Here is a 22,080-nt window from a genome sequence, read left to right as displayed (position 1 = left end):
TGTCTGACCCGCTGAGTTACTCCAGCACTTTGTATCCTGTTCTTCACGAACGTATCGGTTGATTGTCAGAGCATACAATTAGAAGGAATAAATTGCAGATCATCGCAAAAGAACAAAGGTTGAGAGTGAAATGAAGATCTTTTTTTAACCTTGGGGGCTTGGATTGCAGCCAGAGGCTTAAATGGAAGAGGTAATTATGTTTTGTAAACGGGAGATGGATAAATATACGGAGGCAGGAGATGGACAAGGCCAGTTGGAGATATCTGGAACAAGAGAGTGAGCAGACAGAATTTTCTCTGTGATTCTTCTTGTGCAGTGACAAAGCCTTCAGTGCTAACTGCTGCTGCAGTACGTATGATCTTGAGAGTGCGGAGTGGATGGTTGCCAAGGTTACTTAAGCAACAGCATGACCATCCCTTGTAACTGGTCCTGTCAAAGGACAAGGAGCTCCAATGATTTTGGAACACCCTCGTCCCCCTTTGCGGTAACAGACTGTCCTTTACTTTAGTTAGATACGGCACGCAGAGCAGGCCCTTCGGCCCAACGAGCCCACACTGACCATCGACCACCCGCTCACACCAGTTCTTTGTTTCTCACCCACTGCCCTGCACGCTAGGGGCAATGTACAAGAGGCTATTTAACCTACTGACCGACCCGCACGTCTGAGGGATGTGGGAAGAACCCGGGGAGAGCGTGCAAACTCTACACAGGCAGCATTTGTGGTCAGGATTGGGAGACACGGTGGGGAGGGGGTGGGGATCAAGAACAAAGTGGGGACACGGTGTGGGGGGGGGGGGGGGGGGGGGGGGAGACAGAGCCCCCTGACACGGCAGGCAGTAGATAGGACTGTTCTGTGAGCTTTTATAACTTTGCCAAGACCAGTAATGTGGCAATACTTGTGCAGTCCAGTCAAGTATATTCGTCACATACACATACGAGATGTGCAGTGAAATGAAAAGTGGCGATGCTCGCGGACTTTGTCCAAAAAACAAACAAAAAAAACACCAAACTACAAACAGAATGGAACAGAATCACATTACATATTGTAAGAGGAAGGAAAAAGGAAAAAAAAAACCCCAGCTATTAATTAATTAATTAAATGGCTGCCCAGATGAGGCCTGCTGTATGATTTTACCGGGTTGCTTGGTAGACAAAGCATTTTACTGTACCTAGGTACACGTGACAATAGGTATCGTTGAAGCATTGAACCCAGGTCTCTGGCGATGTGAGGCAGTGGATCTACCAACTGTGCCACTGCGCTCCAAACTATTTCTTGCTGTTAGACGTCTGAAGAAGGGTCTCGACCCGAAACGTCACCCATTCCTTCTCTCTAGCGATGCTGCCGGTCCCCGCTGAGTTCCTCCAGCATTTTGTTTCTATCTTCGGTTTAAACTAACACCTGCAGTTCCTTCCGACATATTTCTTGAAGTCGTTTAGATTGAATTGAATTGGCTGACTCCTGGCTTCAGTGTTTGTGCCAAGGTTTCATGCCTTCAGTTCTTCTTCAGCGAGATGGATATCTTCAGATCCTGAGACCTTGGTGGTGGTGGTGTGGCCGGGAAGGTTACAAGATGGCTGTAAACGCAACATCGGAGACTACAGGAAATTAATGCAGAGTCACCCGAGTCACCATCCTCCTGAGAAAGAAAAGACAGATTTGCATTCTCACAAGACGGTTTGTGGCCTCTGGATGTTCCATTGCAGTTATGTCCAAAGACGTGCCTTTGAAGTCACTATTGTAACATCCAAAATGTAGCAGCCACATAAATTCATAAGTTCCAGGAGCAGAATGAGGCCATTCCACCCATCGAGTACTCTCCGCCATTCAATCATGGGTGATCTATCTTTCCCTCTCAACCCCATTCTCCTGCTTTCTCCCCACCAGCACTAATCAAGAATCTATCAATCTCTGCCTCAAAAATGTCCATTGGCTTGGACTCCACAGCCGTCTGTGGCAATGAATTTCACATATTCACCACCTTCTGACTGAAGAAATTCCTCCTCATCTCTTCTCTATAGGTAATTGCACAGAAAGTTCCCACAAACTAGAATGTGATACCAGTCCTATCTTTTTTACTGCTGTTTCAGGTCAGTATCGTTCATCAGACAGTAGTTGCTCTGATGAAGCAGCCCGAACAAGATGTGGTCGGTCCATTCCTCCGTAGATGTTGCCTGACCCGCTGAATCCCTCCAGTACTTTGTATCATGCTCAAGCCTCCGGTATTTGCTGTCTCTAGAGTCGCTCGTTTTGCACTTTGTCGAGGGTTAAACATTATTTTGTTTAATTTGGTTGAGAGAGATACGACATGGAAGCAGACCCTTTGGCCCATCTAGTCCATGCTGACCATTGATCACCCCTTCAACCCTAGTTCTATGGTATCCCACTTTCACCTCCACTCCCAACATGCTAGGGGCAATTTAAAGAGGCCTGCCACCTACAAATCTGCACGGCTTTGGGACGTGGGAGCAAACCGGAGCGCCCGGAGGAAACTCATGCAGTCACAGGGAGACCGTGCAAACTCCACACAGACAGCACCTGAGGTCACGATCGAACCCGGGTCTCTGGCACGGTGAGGCAGCAGCTCTGCCAACTGTGTTGTGGTACTGTGATTTATTTATTTATTTTTTGCATCTATCTTCAGGGACCCTGATTAATAATCACCTGAAAGCTGTCGCCTGCAACAGTGCAGTGCTCCCTCTGGATTGTTCTAGAAGCCCTAGGTGTTCTGCCTTTGTCCCTGAAGTGCAACTTGAAGCCACAATCTCCACATTCTACAGCAATATTTGTAATAATTAATTTCTGAACGCTGAGACAGTGTTTATATTGTTTCTACTCATTTGGTAAACCTTTGACTTATTGCTGAGAATTTTATTCTGCACACTCTATTTTCTCCTTTGTCTTATCTATTGTAGTTGAGTTTGAGGAGGTTATATTAATGCGTGGTATGTCTGATCTGCTTGGGTGGCATGCAAAACAAAGCTTTTCACTGTCCATTTTAGTCAGAGGGTAGTTAATCTGTGGACCTCATTGCCACAGAGGCCCGTGGAGGCCAAGTCAGTGGGTATTTTTAAGGAAGAGATGGACAAATTCTTCATTAGAACGGGTTTCAAAGGTTATGGGGAGAAGGCAGGAAAATGGGATTGGAAGGCAGAGCAAGATCAGCCATGATTGAATGGCGGAGTAGACTCGATGGGCCAAATGGCCTAATTCTACTCCTATAACTTGTGAACTTGTACACGTGACGGTAATAACTCCCCTTCCTATATACAGGACATATACAGGAAGAGATGTATCAACAGAGCCATCTCCATCATCAAAGACCCTTACCACCCATCGCATGACATTTTCTCCATCCTCCCAACTGGGAAGAGGTACAGGAGCATTAGCTGCAAAACCAGCAGGATGCTCCTCAGCTTCTTCCCACAGGCTATAAGACTGTTAAATGGACTTTGCCCCCTGCCAAATATCGCGCACAAACCCCCACACTGCAGCAGAGCCACTGTTGTGCCACTGCCGGTCGGAACGGCTGTTGAATGTTTAGTAGAGTGTTAAATTTGTTCATGACATGTATTTTTTATTTCTATTTATTTTTCATGCACACTGAATGGACACTGGTTGAGCAACTTTTTTTGTTTCCTCTGGGTATGCGAATACTCAGGAAATGACAATAAAGATATACAATACAATACAATACAATAAACCTCATGCTAGCTGTTTTTCTCCGGATCAGGAACAAGTAACCTGGTTCGATCCTGACCTCGGGAGTTTGTACATTTGGCCCGGGTTCATTGCATGGGTCTCCCACAGTTCCCCCTCTCTCCACATCTACCCCACACTTTATGTCATGATCTTGTATAGTTCATTCCCCCCCATACACCCTGCCTGTTACATCCTCAAATAAATTCTCACCAGATTTTGTCAAACAATATTTCCCTGTTATAGACTCACTGACAGCTTAATTGACACTGACAGCTCCTAGCCCTCATTGCCCTATATATTATTAATATACTGGACTGTGTGTGGATAGTTGAAAACTCCTATGTTATTCATTACTCCACAGTTTTTGCTCATTTCTGCAGTTTCCTGCAAGTTTGTTCCTCACTGTCCTTCACTGTAATGGATGACAACTATAATAGACCCCGTAGACTAATGGACCTCTGTCCTTGATCATTCTAGGGGATCCTCTCTCTAGTGCTGCAATATTCTCCTCAATCAATGCAGCATGACTCTCATTTCTTCCCTTGTCCCTTCCCAAGTACCTTGCCTGCATAAATATTTACAACCAACTCCTGCCTGTTCTTCACTGGGCCTCTGTTATTGCCACAATATCATTGTCCCGTATGCTGCCCACCAAACACCTGTCAAACTCTCTTTTTACATTGTGTAGCAAAGAACTGCAGATAGACACAAAAGTGCTGGAGTAACTCAGTGGGTCAGGCAGCGTCTCTGGAGAAAAAAATGGTTGATGTTTTGGGTTTGAAGTCTTTGAAGTCTTTTTACATTTACTTACATGCAGGGTAAACCCACCTTCGACTTTCTTGGAGTTGTCTGCCTAATAATATCCTTCCAGGACCATTTATATCGCCCAATTATTATTAATTTTTTTTATACCATTTTTCTACAGTCCTGTACCTATCCCTCTGCAAAATTGTTTTTTAAAGCTCCCTGTGACCATCTTATGGGGAGATTGTTCCTGATTCTGTTGAAGGTCTGGTCACCATGTTTTAGGAAAATGTTGCCAAGCTGGAAAACATGCAGTGTTGTAGAGCAACCTAGGAGTACAGGTACATACAGTCACTCGTTGAAAGTGGCACCACAGGTAGATAGGGCGGTCAAAACGGCGATTGGCACATTGGCCTTCATCAGTCAGAGTATTGAGTATAGAAGTTGGGAGTTCATGTTGCAGTTGTATAAGACGTTGGTGAGGCCATATTTAGAGTATCGTGTTTAGTTTTGGGCATCGTGTTATAGGAAAGATGTTGTCGGAAGCTGGAAAAGGGTGCAGAGAAGATTTATGAGGATCGAGGGGCGAAGATATACGGAGAGTTTGAGCAGGCTAGGGCTTTTCTTGGAGCAGAGGAGGATGAGAGGTGAGCTTATAGAGGTGCAAAAAATCATGATAAATGTTCAGAGTCTCTTGCCCAGAGTTGGGGAATCGAGAACCCGAGGACTTAGGTTTAAGATGAGGGGGGGGAGAGATCCATTGCTGTGGCCTTAGTTATGTCTGCACAGACCCAGGTAAAACCTCACAATATTTAAGAAGAATGAGGACCAGCAAATGAACCACTAAGGCCTCGAGAGCTGTGAACTAAGTGGGGGTGAATGGGATTGGTGTCGATGGGTATTTGATGGCCAGCATGGTCAGGGTGTAGAGAACTGTGGATCACACAAACCAACTTCCATTCCATTGATTCCATTTACACCTCATGCTGCCACGGCAAGGCCACCAGCATAATCAAAGACCAGTCACACCCTCTTCTCCCCTCTCCCATCAGGCAAGAGGTACAGAAGTGTGAAAACGCACGCCTCCGGATTCAGGGATAGTTTCTTTCCAGCTGTTATCATTCTCCCTCCAGGTAGAATGCAGTCCTGACCTCCTATCTACCTCATTGGAGACCTTCGGACTATCTTTAATTGGACTTTACTGGATGTTATCTTGCTCTATATTCTTGCCATAGAGGGAGTACAGAGAAGGTTCACCAGACTGATTCCTGGGATGGCAGGACTTTCATATGAGGAAAGACTGGATAGACACGGCTTGTACTCGCTAGAATTTAGAAGATTGAGGGGGGATCTTATAGAAACTTACAAAATTCTTAAGGGGTTGGACAGGCTAGATGCAGGAAGATTATTCCCGATGTTGGGGCAGTCCAGAACAAGGGGTCACAGTTTAAGGATAAGGGGGAAATCTTTTAGGACCGAGATGAGAAAATCATTTTTTTACACACAGAGAGTGGTGAATCTGTGGAATTCTCTGCCACAGAAGGTAGTTGAGGTCAGTTCATTGGCTATATTTAAGAGGGTTAGATGTGGCCCTTGTGGCTAAAGGGATCAGGGGGTATGGAGAGAAGGCAGGTATGGGATATTGAGTTGGATGATCAGCCATGATCAAATTGAATGGCGGTGCAGGCTCGAAGGGCCGAATGGCCTACTCCTGCACCTATTATCTATGTTTCTATGTTTCTAAGCGTTATTCCCATTACCATGGATCTGTACACTGTGGATGGCTTGATTGTAATCATGCATAGTCTTTCCGCTGACTGGTTAACATGCAACAGAAGCTTTTCACTGTACCTCGTGACAATCAACTCTTTCTTATTCTCAGACTATGCTACCCCAGTGGTTTCTAGTTTGCTCTTTGCCAGCATCAATACTCTAAATTATTTAATTCCTAACCCTGACTATGTTTTTAGTGGCGATTAGATCACAATCCTCTTATCTCTAATTGCACCATTAATTCCTCTACCCAACTACAAATGCATTTGGATAAAACTCAAAATCTATTATTATCTGTTGTTAGATGTGTCCTTGTTTGCTGAGACACCATTAGTGTTGGATCTCCTTGAAGTTTCCTGCCATAATCTGATTATTATAAACCACATGACTAATTTGCTTGAAGGTACACAAAAATGCTGGAGAAAGTCAGCGGGTGCAGCAGCATCTATGGAGCGAAGGAAATAGGCGACGTTTCGGGCCGAAAACCCTTCTCCAGACTAATTTGCTTTCTGGCCTTGAAGTTTCCTCTCAAGCTTTCACCTCCATCCCTGCTACCTCCATCAACCACCTGCATCAATTATTTGTCACAGCTCAAGTCCCAAACTTGTTTTTGTTCTCTTTCTCACAGAGTTGTTCTCCTGAGTGACCCGTTCATTTAGTTTAGAGATACAGCGTGGAAACACCGAGTCCGCGCTGACCAGTGATCATCCGGACACCAGATCTATCCCACACACGAGGGACAAATTGACAGGAGCCAGTTAACCCACAAACCTGCACGTCTTTGGAGTGTGGGAGGAAACCCACGCGGTCACGGGGAGAACGTGCAAACTCCGTACAGACAGCAACCGCAGTTAGGATTGAGCCCGGGTATCTGGTGCTGTGAGGCAGCGGCACTGTACCGCCCCAAGTCAAGTCAAGTCACTTTTATTTCTATAACACATTTACAAAGCAACTCTCGTTGGCCAAAGTGCTTTACATCGGTATAAGAATAGTATAACAAACAACAGAGGTTCATAGATTAAATACAAACATCGCTACATACATATAGCCCTCGCTCAGAGGACGTCAAGAAAGGCTTGGGAGTAGAGATGAGTTTTAAGTCTCGACTTAAAGGAGTCGGTGGAGGGGGCAGTTCTGATGGGAGGAGGGATGCTGTTCCACAGTCTAGGAGCTGCAACCGCTAAAGGCGCGGTCACCCCTGAGCTTATGCCTAGATGTTCAGCAACCCGAAGTCGGCCGATCTGAGGGACCTGGAGGTGGTGTGGTGTGGAGCCCCAGATTTAAACTCTTTGTTTCTACCCAGAGGGATTTAATTGAAGCTTGGGTAACAATGACAAGATCATATTCCAGAGGTTTTAATATCAGCCCGAATAACTGAACGGAACAACCCGTAGAAACAGAAGTGGGACCAGGCCATTTGGCCGCTCGTGCCCAGCCTGTCCTTCAGGGTGACCACGGCTAATCATTGGATCAGTATAACTTTCTTGTACTAACTCCATATCTATTTACTCCCTACAATGTCTTAAAAATATTCATCTGGGTCTTGAATAGACTCAGCAACTGAGCTTCCACAGCCCCTTGGGTTGAGAATTCAATGATTCACCTCCAGTTAGATGAAGATGTTTCATCTCAGCCTAGCCCTGAATGGACATCTCTATTTTGATTTAGTGACATTAAAGATTCTGAACACTCAAAGCATAAAAAATGGAATCTGATTCTGTGCTATTTGTGGCAAAGCCTGAAGTTGCTGCCTTCCAGCGCCAGAGCCCCAGGTTCGATCCTGACTACATGTGTTGTCTGCACCTTCTCCCTGTGACCGCGTGGGTTTTCTCCGGGTGCTGCTGTTTCCTCCCACATTCCAAAGACGTGCAAGTTTGCAAGTCAATGGTCCCTAGTGTGTAGGATAGTGTTAGTCTATGGGGTGATCGCTGGACGGCATGGACTAGATGAGCCGAAGGGCCTATTTCCATGTTGTATTTCTAAAGCCCTAAGTACCATCCTTTACAAGTACGAGTAAAGTTCCAAGGGTAATATCAGCAGTGGTACATAGGAACTCGCCCCGAGTTCATGGTTAACATAATTCCCCTCAACACCATTTTTACAGCAGGGTACCTGGTCATGAGCACATTGCCATGTGTGGGTCAAATTGCCTGTGTGTGTGTGTTTTGGCTATGTTTCCAATGTACTTCATTGGCTAAGAAGCACTTTATATCCTGAAAGGTTTCTAGAAGGCGCTAACTAAGCCCCAGCCGTTTATAACCGGTGTTCGAAGGTGGGGATACAAGGAACTGCAGATGCTGGTTTACAGGGGGGAAAAAAGACACAAAGTGCTGGAGTAGCTCAGCAGCAGGAGATTATGGACAGGTGACGTTTTGGGTCGGGACACGTCTTCAGACCTTTCTTCAATGTGGGATCTATTTCCGCCCTGGCAAGGTGACCATTCCTCAGTCTCCCGTTTGCTCTCTCTGTCTCTCTGTCTCTCTTCCAGCCGTTCGCCCAGTGGTGCGATCTCCAACCCAGGGATGCAGCCAAGATGCCGGAGAGTATGTGGAAGCTGATTTTCTACACCGCCTCTTGGTCCTACACCTCCTACCTGCTCTTCTTCACAGACTATCCTTTCTTCCACGACCCACCATCCGTGTTCTACGGTACGTTGCGCAGTACGCATTAAACCGTTTCACCCCACGATCGGACAATTGCTCCAACTAAAGGGCCTGTCCCACTTTCACGACCTAATTTACCACCTTTTTTACTCGTGGACATTTTTCATCATGTTGGAGAAACGCCCCGACCTACTTGATGCCACGAGTACCTACGACTAGCATCACAACCTACCTACGACCTCGTGACGACCACGCTGCGAGTATGAGTCGAGGGCAAACACGGCAGAGGTCGTGAATTAGTTTGTGAAAGTGGGGCAGGCCCTTTGTGAGCCCCGTCCGGGAAGAGTGGTCGCGGTATGTGTTTTGTTTGAGCGTTGCCCGCGCTGTAGACTAGATGGTGGGAAGCAAAATGATTTGGAATCGAATGACGGAGTGAACCACATTGACTGTAGCCTGGATGGTCAGGGCTGAGGTGGGATAGGTGGGGACCCCCCGAGTACAAAGTGGGACCCGGTGGGGTGGGGGCTGCTGAGAACAGAGCGACCCAGTGGTGGGAGGGGTGGGGGGGAGGGAAGAGGTACACAAAATTGCTGGAGAAACTCAGCGGGGGAAAGAGGTGAACGCTTTGATCCCTGAGAGGTCCCACTCTCTTCTCTAGTTACCCTTTACCCCCCCCCCCCCCCCCCCCCCCCCCCCCCTTCTGTATTTATAAAATCTTTTGGGATTGTCTTTAATGCTACCCGCCAGAGCTATCTCCTGGACCCCTTTTTACCCTTCTGATCTCCTTTTTCAGTTTACTCGGTTCCCGAAACTCCTCCAAAGATGCACTTAATCCCAGCTGCCTATACCCTGTACCCATGCATCCTTCATGTTTTTGACCAATGCCTCAAATTCCCTCGTCAGCCAAGCTTCCTCACGTTTGCCTGCTTTGCCCTTCACTCTAACGGGGACGTACATATCCTGAGCTTTCGTCAGCACTTATATTGTAAGCAACTCTGGGCACCATATCCAAGGAAGGATGCGCTGGGTCTGGAGAGGGTCCAGAGATAGTTTACAAGAATGAGCAGGTTAACTTATGATGAGTGTTTGTCGGCACTGGGCCTGTACTCGCTGGAGTTTAGAAGAATGAGGGGGGACCTCATTGAAACATACAGAATAGCGAAAGGGTTGGATCGAGTGGATGTGGAGAGGATGTCTCCACGAGTTGGAGAGCCTGTGACTAGAGGTCATAGTCTCAGAATTAAAGGACGTTCTTTTAGGAAGGAGACGAGGAACATTTCTGTAGTCGGAAGGTGGTGAATCTGTGGAATTCTTTGCCACACAAAGCTGTGGAGGCCAAGTCAGTGGATATTTTTACGGCAGAGATTGATAGATTCTTGATTGGTACAGGTGTCAGAGGTTATGGGGAGAAGGCAGGAAAATGGGGTTTGGAGCGAGATAGATCAGCCATGATTGAATGGCGGAGAGGACTTGATGGGCCGAATGGCCTAATTCTACTCGCTTATAATCTTATGACTTTATCAATGTCCAAATAACAATTTATCTTGTGTTCAATCTTTATAACATCCCTCTCCTCTTAATCCTTTCCCAGTCCCTGAGCTCAGTGGGAAATTGCTCCTTTAATGAATCATTGCACACCCAGTCAGAGAAGGGTTTTTTTAAAATCTGCTTGCTGCTAATTCAATCTATTCCCGTCTCACCCAGAGAACTGTTGCAGAGGTGTTGCTTGCAATGTGTGCAGAACTCAGTTCTCCACCTCTCCTTGGACCTGTGTGCATCTGGCAGCAAATACCGCAACAAGAGAGGTTTTAAAAACACCACAGAAATATTTTCAGCCTTGACTGACATGAGCTCTCTCCCTGTTTCATACGGCTGGAGCTACTTCTAGCGCCTGGGTCCAGTGTTGTCTGTGTGGGATTGAACTGCAGATGGTGGCTTACACCGAAGATAGGCACAAAGTGCTGGCGTAACTCAGCAGGACAGGCGACATCTCTGGGGAGAAGGAACGGGTGACGTTTCAGGTCGCGACCCTTCTTCATACTGAGAGTCGGGGGAGAGAGAAACGAGGGATATAGATGTAGATATAGAGACTGAGATAGAACAAGGAAATGAAAGATAGGCTGCAAAGTAACAATGATCAAGGAACTGTCCTGTTCTTAACTGTGGATTGTCTGGATTGTTTTAGTGTACCATGTTTTATTAAGTGTTTAGGAAATAACTGCAGATGCTGGTTTAAATCAAAGATAGTCACAACATGCTGGAGTTACTTTAGACTCCTTTCTGAAGAAGGGTCTCGGCCCAAAACGTCACCCATTCCTTCTCTCCAGAGATGCTGCCTGTCCCGCTGAGTCACTCCAGCTTTTTGTGTCTACCATGTTTTAATAGGTGTTTTTCCCAACAGCCCAAAGGTTAAAATCCAGATTTTGTTTATTGCCGTGGTTGCATTTGGAATATTGTGATCGGTTTTGGATGGCGTTAAGCTGGAGAGGGTGTAGCAGAGATACGAGAGGATGTTGCCAGGATTTGAGAGCCCGAGCGATTAGGGAGGTGTTGGACAGGCAGGCCAGGGCTTTATTGCTCGAAGCGCAGGAGGATGAGGGGTGACCTTACAGAGGTGTATAAAATCATGAGGGGGAATTGATAGGATTTATGCACAGAGTAGGGGAATCGAGAGGAACTAGAGGGCGTAGGTTTAAAGTGAGAGAGAAAGATTTAACCAGGACTTTTTCCACACAGAGGACGCTGGGTATATGGAACGAGCTGTCAGAGGAGGTATTTGAGGCAGGAACTATAACATTTCAAAGACATTTGGACAGGTACTTGGATAAAAAAGGTTTAGAGCTATATGGGCCAAACATGGCAAATGGGACCAGCGTAGATGGGGCATCTTGGTCAGCATGGACAAGTTGGGCCGAAGGGCCCGTTTCCCTACTCTGTCATTCTATGATTCTATTTTCACCTGATCTGGAGACCAACAGATGCTAGAATGTTGAGCAAAACACAAAGTGCTGAAGTAACTCTGCGGGCCAGACAGCAGCAGCGGGCCAGACAGCAGCAGCGGGGATCAGGGTGGAGCCCGGGTCTGTGGCAGTGTGAGAGAGCAGCTCTACCAGCTGCGCTACTGTCCAGCCTAAGATGATTATTGTACTGTGGGGACCAGCTCCGCCCATTCTGGACGTTGTGTTTCTACTTCACAACACTGACTGTACACGAGTACACCAAAATTACCCATCAGAAAATAAGAGCACGGCGGTGTCAAGGAGGCCCTTGTTTTGGGAATTGGCTTTGCTGAAAGAGCTCGGGATGTCTTCTCGCTCCCAGTGAGGGGGGGGGGGAGGCGAGTTGGAATGGAGTTACCTGGGTCAGATATCTCAGTACTGAGGAGGACTCAAATACTGGTGATTCCTTGTAGAAATATGCCAGTGTTTCTTCATTGCCACTGGACTTCCCACCACCACAGCAGTGTGGGAGTTCTGTACCTTCACTACATGGACTTTAGTTCCAGCTCGCATCACCTCCCCAAAGGCAATTGCAGGAGGGCAATAAATGATGCCTTTGCCTTTCTGTCTTGGGCCTCAGACACAAATTGGAGGAACAGCACCTCACATTTTGCTTGGGCAGCTTACAACCCAGTGGTATGAGTATTGATTTCTCTAATTTCAAGTAACCCATGCATTCCCCCTCTCTCCCCTTCCCTCCCCCACCCTAGTCATCCTTCTAGATCCATTATTTGCATCCATATACCCCTTCGTTATCACCTCTTCCAGAGCCATCAATGGACCATTGTGGGCTCCACCTTTCCTTGGTCATCGGTGCCGGCTCCGTACCTTTTCATCCCTCTCCTCTGACACTCGGTCTGAAGAAGGGTCTTGACCCAAACCATCACCTATTCCTTTTCTCCAGAGATGCTGCCTGACCCGCTGAGTTACCCCAGCATTTTATGTCTATCTTCAATGTAACAGAGCAGTTTAACTAGAGTGTGCTGGCATGAACTAAAGGAGGATGGCATCAGTGGCTGATGCAGTTATAGAGACCCAGGTTCGATCCTGACCTTGGGTGTATTTTCTGTGGAGTTTGCATGCTCTCCCTGGGAAACAGGGTTTCTTCCAGTTGCTCTGGTTTCCAACATATCAAAGACGTACGGCTTTGTCGATGAATTAGCCGCTGTAAAATTGCACCTATTGCGTACGGAGTGGATTGAAAGTAGGTTAATGTCCAACTAGTGTGAACGGGTGATCGAAGGTCAGTGTGGACTTGTTGGGCCGAAGGGTCTGGTTCCATGCTGTATCTCCCAAACCCATGAGAGGAATAGTTCGGGTAGATGCACAGAGTCTATCGCCCAGATTAGGGGAATCAAGAACCACAGGACATAGGTTTAAGGTGAAGGGGAAAAGATTTAATAGGTATCTGAATGGCAACCTTTTCACACAAACGGTGGTGGGTGTATGGAACGAGCTGCCAGTGGAGGTAGTTGAGGCTGTGACTATTGCAACATTTAAGAAACAATTAGACAGGTATATGGATAGGACAGGTTTGGAGGGATATGGGCCAAAGGCAGGCAGGTGGGAATTGTGTAGATGGGACATGTTGGTCGGTGTGGGCATGTTGGGACGAAGGGGCTTTTTCCATGCTGTAAGACTCTATAACTATAAACTAAAGGAGTTACCATCATGCTAATTTTACAGAGTGGAGACCAACAAATGAGGTCCCGAAAGACATGGCGATTGCTTACCTGGTCCAGTGCAGCTTCTATGGGCATGCCATCTATGCCACCATCTATATGGATGCCTGGAGAAAGGACTCTGTGGTGATGTTGGTCCATCATGTGATAACCCTGGCCCTTATTGCCTTCTCCTATGCCTTCAGGTGGGTGCAGACGTTTTGTGTTGGGGTCGCCAACAAAGGTTGGGCTTTCCCTGGAGATTTCGCGTCAGTTCTTGCCATCTCTGAGCAACCACCATATTCCCTGTTTTCAATATTTGAGACAATCGACAATAGGTGCAGGAGTAGGCCATTCGGCCCTTCGAGCCAGCACCAACATTCAATGCGATCATGGCTGATCATCCCCAACGCAAGGAGATTGGACTAGGTTCACAGTTGAGGAAAATCATTGCCACAGTAGGCTGTGGAGGACAAGTCAATTGATATTTTAAATGGACAGATTCTTGATTGGTGAGGGGTGCCAGGAGATATGTCCCGAAGGCAGGAGAATGGGGTTGAGGGGGAAAGGTAGATCAGGCATGATTGAATAGCGGAGGAGACGTGATGGGCCAAATGGCCTAAGTCTGCTCCTATCATTTATGAATATGAACAATTCTAAATATTAATATTTTTCTCCCAGTAATTTCTACTTCAATTCTTTTACCGTTTATACCTTTACCCTTAATCCTTAAACTGTGCACTGTGAACAGCTTGATGGTAATCATGTATAGTCTTTTCTTTGACTGAATAGCACGTAGCCAAAACGTTTTTCACTGTACCTTGGTGCCCGTGACAATAATAAACTAAACTAAACTGGATCCTGGAGAGGTGTTTTAAATGAAGGATGCGCTGAATGATAGGGCTCCTGATCTCAGAATGTAACCGGAAAACTTCATCTTCAAGCAAATGGCGGCTGTATTAGCTGCACCAGCACTCAACGCCATGGGGCAGCTAATACAGACTCGGTCTCACGACACGAGAGACCAGGGTTCAATACTGACCTCGGGTGCTGGCCGTGTGGAGTTTCAACATTCTCCCTGTGGCTGCGCGGATTTTGTCCGTGTCTCCCAGCTTCCCCACAAGGTGGTAGGTCGATTGGCCGCTGTAGGTTGGGACCTGGTGCGTACCTGAGAGGGAGATTTTACAGGAGCCGTTGTGAATGTGGGGAGAATTTTTTTTTAAAAATTGGATTAATGTAGGGTGGCTCAGCAGCGCAGCTGGTAGGGCTGCTGTCTCACAGTGCCAGAGACCCAGGTTTGATGCTGGCCTTGGGTGCTGTGTTTGTGTGGAGTTTGTATGTTCTCCCTGATCTCACGGGTTTCCTCCAGGTGCTCCGGTTTCCTCCCGCATCCCAAAGATGTGTAGGTTTGTAGCTTAAGTGTCCTCTGTAAATTGCCCCCCTCGAGTATAAGGAATGTGTAAGCAGGCAGGATAACATAGAACTAGTGTGAATGGGTGATCGATGGTCGGCTTGGACGCGGTGGGCCGACGGGACATATTTCCATGCTGTATCTCTAACCGAAACTAAAACTAAAAGTCTAAAAAGTGTAAATGATGATTGTTGCAGATTCAATGGACCAGCCTCAGACTGTGCTGCAACCCTTTACGAGTCTGTATGACTCTCTGGTCTGTTAGGAAAAACAATGTTGGCATTGGGACCAGTGCCCCTGTTGCCAGATATGTTCATAGTCATACAGTGTGGAAACAGGCCCTTCGGCCCAACTTGCCCATACTGACCAACAAGTCCCATCATCTTGTGGCTGATGCTACAGAGGGCTGTGGAGACGAAGTCCGTGGATATTTTTTTAAGGCAGAGATGTTAGATCATTGTTCTTTCTTTTAAAATCTTTTTATTCGTTTTTTTTTTCAAAAACAAAAACAAAACAACAAAAGAATGATAGACATCACAATGATTTTGATACATAGGGATTAATAACATAGGGATTAATAACCTTAAGGTAGACAAAAGTGCTGGAGAAACTCAGCGGGTGCAGCAGCATCTATGGAGCGAAGGAAATAGGCAACGTTTCGTCCCGAAACGTTGCCTATTTCCTTCGCTCCATAGATGCTGCTGCACCCGCTGAGTTTCTCCAGCACTTTTGTCTACCTTCGATTTTCCAGCATCTGCAGTTCCTTCTTAAACACATATAACCTAAATACGAGTCCAGTGTCCAAACACACATTGAATATCGACCTCCCGGTCTCTATGTAAATATAGTTAAATGTTTAAAAGAGAACTAATCTATCTATCTATTAATATATAAAACTCAAATCCGTCCGCCTGCAGTACGGATCCCTTCCTGCCTTTTGATTCGTTGACGGCTGCTCCTTCCTATCAGCTTCCAACACACTTCGAAACAATGTTGCAAGACAGGAACACTGAACTTTTCACTGCTGCAGCAGGCAGGGGAGGTGCAATTGAGGGAGGCAGGGGAGTGCTGGAAACTTACATTTGGCAACGGCTTCAGTTCCATTGGAGGAGACGGGTGCATGGTGGAATATTGGGTTGGGGGAATCACACCATTGGGGGAGCAGACCCAACGGGTCTGCACTTGGTCTAGTATATATATAAAAAGAAAAAGAAAAAAAAGAAAAAAAGAGAAAAAAGGATAAAACTAAACTAAACTAGAATAAAAATAGTAAAACAGAATCTGGGCTGCAAAGAATTTCAACAATTTAAGTCCCTGGAATTGATCAGCACATGTGTCAGGGGTTATGGGGAGAGGGCAGGAGAATGGGGTTAGATGGGAAAGATTGATCAGGCATGGTTGAATGGCGGAGCAGACTTGTTGAGCCGAATGTCCTAATTCTACTCCTATTCCTTATGACCTTCTGTAATGACCATCTGGCCCCTGTTTTCCTGCAGGTATCACAACGTTGGAATCCTGGTTCTCTTCCTACACGATGTCAATGACATTTTGCTTGAATTCACAAAACTCAATGTTTACTTCAAGAACAGAGCTGGGGTCTACCACCGACTGAACGATGTGGTTTCCAACATCGGATGCTGCTCCTTTGCTGTGAGCTGGTAAGTGGCCGCTCCTCCCATGTTAATGGATCCCAGTCTGGCTGCTGTTAGAGAGTGTCCCAAGTGGAAGCAATGCTTGTCCACTCCCTCCACAAATGCCGCTGACCCACTGAGTTATCCACGCGCTGTGTGTTTTACTCAAGATCCCCGCATCACATTTTCACAAGGACAAACGAGGAACTGTAGGTGCTGGTTTACAAAAAATAGGTTAAAAAAAAAAGTGCTGGAGTAACTCAGCGGGTCAGGCAGCATCTCTGGAGAACATGGACCCATCCGGACCTGAGACGTCGCCCATCCATGTTCTCCAGAGATGCTGCCTGACCTGCTGAGTTACTCCAGCACGTTGTGTCATCGGTCTATTAATCATCATCGACAGTTCCTGTCTCCACACTAAGTCTACATGTCATCTGGTCTTTTTAAAATGAGTCTTTTTTCCCCTGTTTTTATTACTGGAAAGCAGGCTCTTCACTGCACCTCAGTACATAGAAACATAGAAAATAGGTGCAGGAGTAGGCCATTCGGCCCTTCGTGCCTGCACCGCCATTCAATATGATCATGGCTGATCATCCAACTCGGTATCCTGAACCCGCCTTCTCTCCATACCCCCTGATCCCTTTAGCCACAAGGGCCACATCTAACTCCCTCTTAAATATAGCCAATGAACTGGCTCATGTAACACTAAACTAACCAATGTTTCATTGACGGCAGAGCACTTTAAACAGTCTGAAGCTATGATCAGATTAACACCTTAATATCTGTCAGAGTGCAAACCATTAAATGTTTAATTGTTATTAGAAACGGACGTTAGGTCAGAGAGAGGGCGAGGAATTTGTGCTGCAAATCCTTCTCTGCAACTCTCTCTCTTTTTCTCATAGGTTCTGGTTTCGACTTTACTGGTTCCCCCTCAAAGTGCTGTACGCCACCTGTTACTCCAGCCTCCAGTCTGTTCCCAATATCCCTTTTTACTTTTTCTTCAACATTCTGCTGCTTGCTCTCACTCTGATGAATATATATTGGTTTCTGGTGAGTAATTCTGGCCTGCACCTTTCACCGTCTCTTTCTCCACTCTCTTCCAGTCTGTGCTGGGTAGAGTCGTCAACGTTCTCACTTCCAAAGAAGGGACACAAGGTCAAAATACGGGACAAATTCTCCCCACGGCAATTCGTTGACCGACTCGGCCGTGGCTGGGTGAATGATGAGTTGGCCCCGGGTGCTGGACTGCACACAAAGCCCAGCCGGCGGGCCAGCTGAGGAGTTTTGGCCCGTGCCACGTGACATCGCGCGCAAAGTCCGGCGCCCCATCCAATTCATGAACAAATGATCGGCCGTGAGAAGGAGGGGTGGTGGGTGTCGGCGGTAAGCGAAGGTCCGAAGGTCGGACAGCTGGCCGGGCTGCCGACCGACGGGGCCACGGGCGAGGCGCTGCTGCTGCTGCACTCCATGGGCTGCACTACGTCGGGCCGGGTGAGGCGGGGCCAGACGCGGCGCTCCGACCTGACAGTCCCCTCGACCCGAGTAGTAGCAGTCAAATACGGGGCAAGGGCCGGTCCCGTACGGGACAAACCAATATACGGGATGTCCCGGCTAATACGGGACAGATGGCTACCCTAATGCTGGGCACCACGGTGCGATGGGCCTGATTCATTCTTGAGGGTTTGAAGGGGCGTAGTGAGTGGGGTGGAGAGGACTGATGGGATAGGCAAGGGTGGGGAAGGAGTTGATTTTCATAAACAACACTACAATCCAAGAATTTATATCAAACTTACAGTTGCAAAATTCTTGGTATTGAGGGAGTGCAGCGCAGGTTCACCGTGTTAATTCCCAGTATGGTGGGACTGACATACAATGAAAGAATGCATCGACTGGGCTTATCTTCACAGAAGGATGAGAGGATATCTTATAGAAACATATAACATTCTTAAGGGATTGGACAGGCTTGATGCAGGAAAAATGTTCCCCATGTTGGGGGAGTCCAGAACCAGGGGCCACAGTTTACGAATAAGGGGTCGGCCATTTAGGACTGAGATGAGGAAAAACATTTTCAGCCAGAGTGTTGTGAATCTATGGAATTCTCTGCCACAGAAGGCAGTAGAGGCCAATTCACTGGATGAATTCAAAAGAGTTAGATTTAGCTCTTGGGGCTAATGGAATCAAGGCATTTGGGGAGAAAGCAGGAACAGGGTACTGATTCTGGATGATCAGCCATGATCATATTGAATGCGGTGCTGGCTCGATGGGCCGAATGGCCTACTCCTGCACTTATTTTCAGTGTTTCTAAAATGGACCCCGGTGATTTTTGCTATAGCTTGTGTTTACACTTATCTCTTCCATCTTCTAACCCTGTCAACTTGTATCCCTGTTTCCCATGTGTAGCTAAACACCTTTTTGTGCTACAGTAGTCGAAGCCTATTGTTGTCGCCGGCCATCTCAACCTGTCAATAACTTGACTATTCTAGTTATCATGAGTTGTGTTTGCCTCTATAATCCCTTCATGGACATGGAGTCATAACTAATTTTACTTTTCGTTTTTAGTTTAGTTTAGCGATACAGCGGTTCGACCCGCCGAGTCCGCTCAGACCAGTGATCATACGAACACTATCCTACACACACTAGGGACAATTTACATTTACACCAAGCCAATTAACCTACAAACCTGTGGGAGGAAACCCAAGATCCTGGAGAAAACCCATGCGGTCACAGAGAGAACGTCCAAACTCCGCACAGACAAGCATCCGTAGTCAAGATCGAACCCGGGTCTCTGCCGCTGTGAGACAGTAGTTCTACCGCTGCGCCACCGTGCCGTCCTTCATGGATATGAGTCATAACTAAGGCTATATTATTCATCTTTATTACGCATATATAGACATGCACGGTGACGCTGCTGGTAGAGCTGCTGCCTCGCAGTGCCAGAGATCCGGATTCAATCCTGACCTCGGATGCTGATTGTGTGGAGTTTGCATGTTCACCCTACAACTACGTGGGTTTCCCCCAGGTGCTCTGGTTTCCTCCCACATTCCTGTGCGTCCACTAGAGACTCTATGCGTAGAATATCCATTGGATGTGTGTTGGGGGGGGGGGGTCCATCCTTCGGGGATGGGGTATTCATGCAGAAGGAAACCAGTGAGATGTGCAGGAAGGAACTGCAGATGCTGGTTTATACTGAAGATGGACACAGAAAGCTGGAGTAACTCAGCAGGACAGGCAGCATCTCCGGAGAAAAGGAATAGGTGACGTTCTTCAAGGGTCTCGACCTGAAACGCCACCCCCAGAAATGCTGTCTGACCCGCTGAGTTGCCCCGGGTTTGTTTGTGTGTGTCTGCCTTCGTGGAAGCGGGGAGGCTGAGCCGCAGTAATCAGGAAGCCCAGCGGCCCTTGTCCCGCGCTGCATGACTTGATGCGGCCTGTGCTCTGTTTCAGTACATCCTGCTGCTGGTGCTGAAGGTCCTGACCGGCCGAGTGGCGGAGGTGAACGACGCGCGGGAGTACGACGTGGAGGACACCAGCAGGCCCGCGGAGGACAAGGAATATGACCACCCCAGGAACTCCGCCAAGGATGGGTGAGAGCGGCAACCACTCGCGAAGCCGAATTAGCCCGGGAGAGAGATATCGAGTAGAACATGTTTAGTGAGGCGCTATAACTCTATGATGTCTCAGTTCCTTGCCCAGGGTAGGGGCATCGAGAACCAGAGGACATAAGTTTAAGGTAAAGGGGAGAAAGGTTTAATAGGAATCTGAGAGGTAACTTTTCGCTACAGAGGTTGGTGGGTGTATGGAACGAGCTGCTGGAGGAGGTGGTTGAGGCTGGAACAATCACAATACTTAAGAAGCAATTGGACAGGTATATGGATAGGACAGGTTTCGAAGGATATGGGCCAAATGCCGGCAGGTGGGACTAGTGTAGCTAGGACATGTTGGTCGGTGTAGGGCCTTTTTTCCACCCTGCATCACTATGACTATATTAGGCCTTGGGCAGAATATTGTGGTCATTTCAAGCTGCAATGTTTGCTCACATGTAGATCATGGCCTGGAGGTGATGAAGATGCTATTTACTGGCATGATGCCAGAGGGAGGTACTGGTTCTCCTTAGAACAGGGGAGTTGTTAACTTGCTAAAGATTCAAGACAGAGTAGACAAAGACAAATTGTTCCTGTTGGCAGGATGATCCAGAATTGAAGCAGCACAGCTGGCAATGGTGGCACAGTGGTGCAGCGGGTAGTGCTGCTGCCTCGCAGCACCAGAGACCCAGGTTCGATCCTGACCCCGGATGCTGTCCGTGTGGAGTTTGATGATCTCGTTGAAAGTTTCAGTTGCAGGAAGAAGCCGTCTCTGAATCTGGAGGTGTGCGTTTTCACACTTCTCTCTCCCTCTTGCCTGATGGGAGAGGGGAGAAGATGGAGTGACCAGGGTGAGGCTGGTCCTTGACTATGCTGCTGGCCTAGCCAAGGCAGCGTGAAGCGGAGGTGGAGTCAATGGAAGGGAAGCTGGTTTTGCGTGATGGGCTGGGCCCTATCCACAATCCTCCGCCGTTTCTTACGGTCTGGGATGGAGCTGTTCCCAAACTCAAGCTGTGATGTATCCTGATAAAATGTTGTCCACGCCGCATCTGTAGAAGTTGGTGAGAGTAGTTGGCCTTCACATGCCAAACTTGCCTATTATAATATGGGTTAAAGGGATATATGGGGGAAAAAGCAGGAATGGGGTACTAATTTTGGATGATCAGCCATGATCATATTGCATGGCGGTGCTAGCTCGAAGGGCCGAATGGCCTACCCCTGCACCTATTTTCTATGTTTCTATGGGTTAGCGTTGCTTGTGGTTATTGATGTTTGCGTTTGTTCTCTGTGAGATATCTCTGCAAGGTATTTCTGTAAGCTGAATGTATTTCGAAATCGGTCCTTGTGTGGAAGCTGTTCCCTGCAACCCTCTCCTGACTTCACAACCTCTGCAAAGGTGTGTTGTTTGTAACTGGCGGCCTCCTGGTTTATCTCCTGTGTAGATGGCACCAGAGGAACGGGATCATCAAGGATAAATGGTTATAATGCCGTGCCCAGACCAGTGGACATTATCATCATCACCTCGTTTACAAGGACTTCTGCATCCGGATTAGGAAAGGACGTCTGGTCCCCGCCCGTCCAGGAGTTTCTCGATTGAGATTGAAAACTGGGAGGGAGGGGTGCAGGTTGGGGAAAGCTGCACTGATTTTAATCTCTGGGTTACCCTTGGCCTGTTTGCAAACAGTACTGTTCTCCCTTGCCTTCATGCACCTGCAGTATAACTACACTGAGCCATTTCTCCATGCGCTAGGTCTGAGCTCGCAACGATTCCCCGACCCAGACTTCCCTCAGTTGAACCTGTCTGGAGTTTTGTCCTTGGGGAGGGAGGGGAGGGGAGAGGGGGTTTCACTTAACGTTCCCCCTGCAAAGTCCCAGGGCCACCAAGGGGTCGGGAGGTCTCCCACTGCCTCCTTGCGTCACGCACCTCCTGCCGAGATTGCTGGCTGATACAACCCTGGAAATTCCCCCCCCCCCCCC

At 47.5% G+C, this 22,080-nt stretch overlaps 1 protein-coding gene across 1 annotated transcript in view; it reads left to right on the top strand.

Annotated features, from left to right (window-relative positions):
• cers1 (ceramide synthase 1) overlaps positions 1 to 22,080 on the top strand; it is a 28,517-nt gene extending 6,437 nt beyond the window's left edge. The window contains exons 2-7 of the mRNA XM_055658502.1: positions 8,706 to 8,865; positions 13,506 to 13,686; positions 16,388 to 16,549; positions 17,425 to 17,572; positions 19,967 to 20,106; positions 21,546 to 22,080. Coding sequence (XP_055514477.1) covers positions 8,706 to 8,865; positions 13,506 to 13,686; positions 16,388 to 16,549; positions 17,425 to 17,572; positions 19,967 to 20,106; positions 21,546 to 21,588 — 834 coding nt within the window. The 3' untranslated portion in view covers positions 21,589 to 22,080. The remainder of the gene's footprint in view (positions 1 to 8,705; positions 8,866 to 13,505; positions 13,687 to 16,387; positions 16,550 to 17,424; positions 17,573 to 19,966; positions 20,107 to 21,545) is intronic.

The sequence above is a fragment of the Leucoraja erinacea genome, chromosome 29, assembly GCF_028641065.1.
Source record: "Leucoraja erinacea ecotype New England chromosome 29, Leri_hhj_1, whole genome shotgun sequence".
NCBI lineage: Eukaryota > Metazoa > Chordata > Chondrichthyes > Rajiformes > Rajidae > Leucoraja > Leucoraja erinaceus.
Note: the sequence above shows the minus strand (reverse complement) of the source record. Positions and strands in the feature narration are given on the sequence as shown.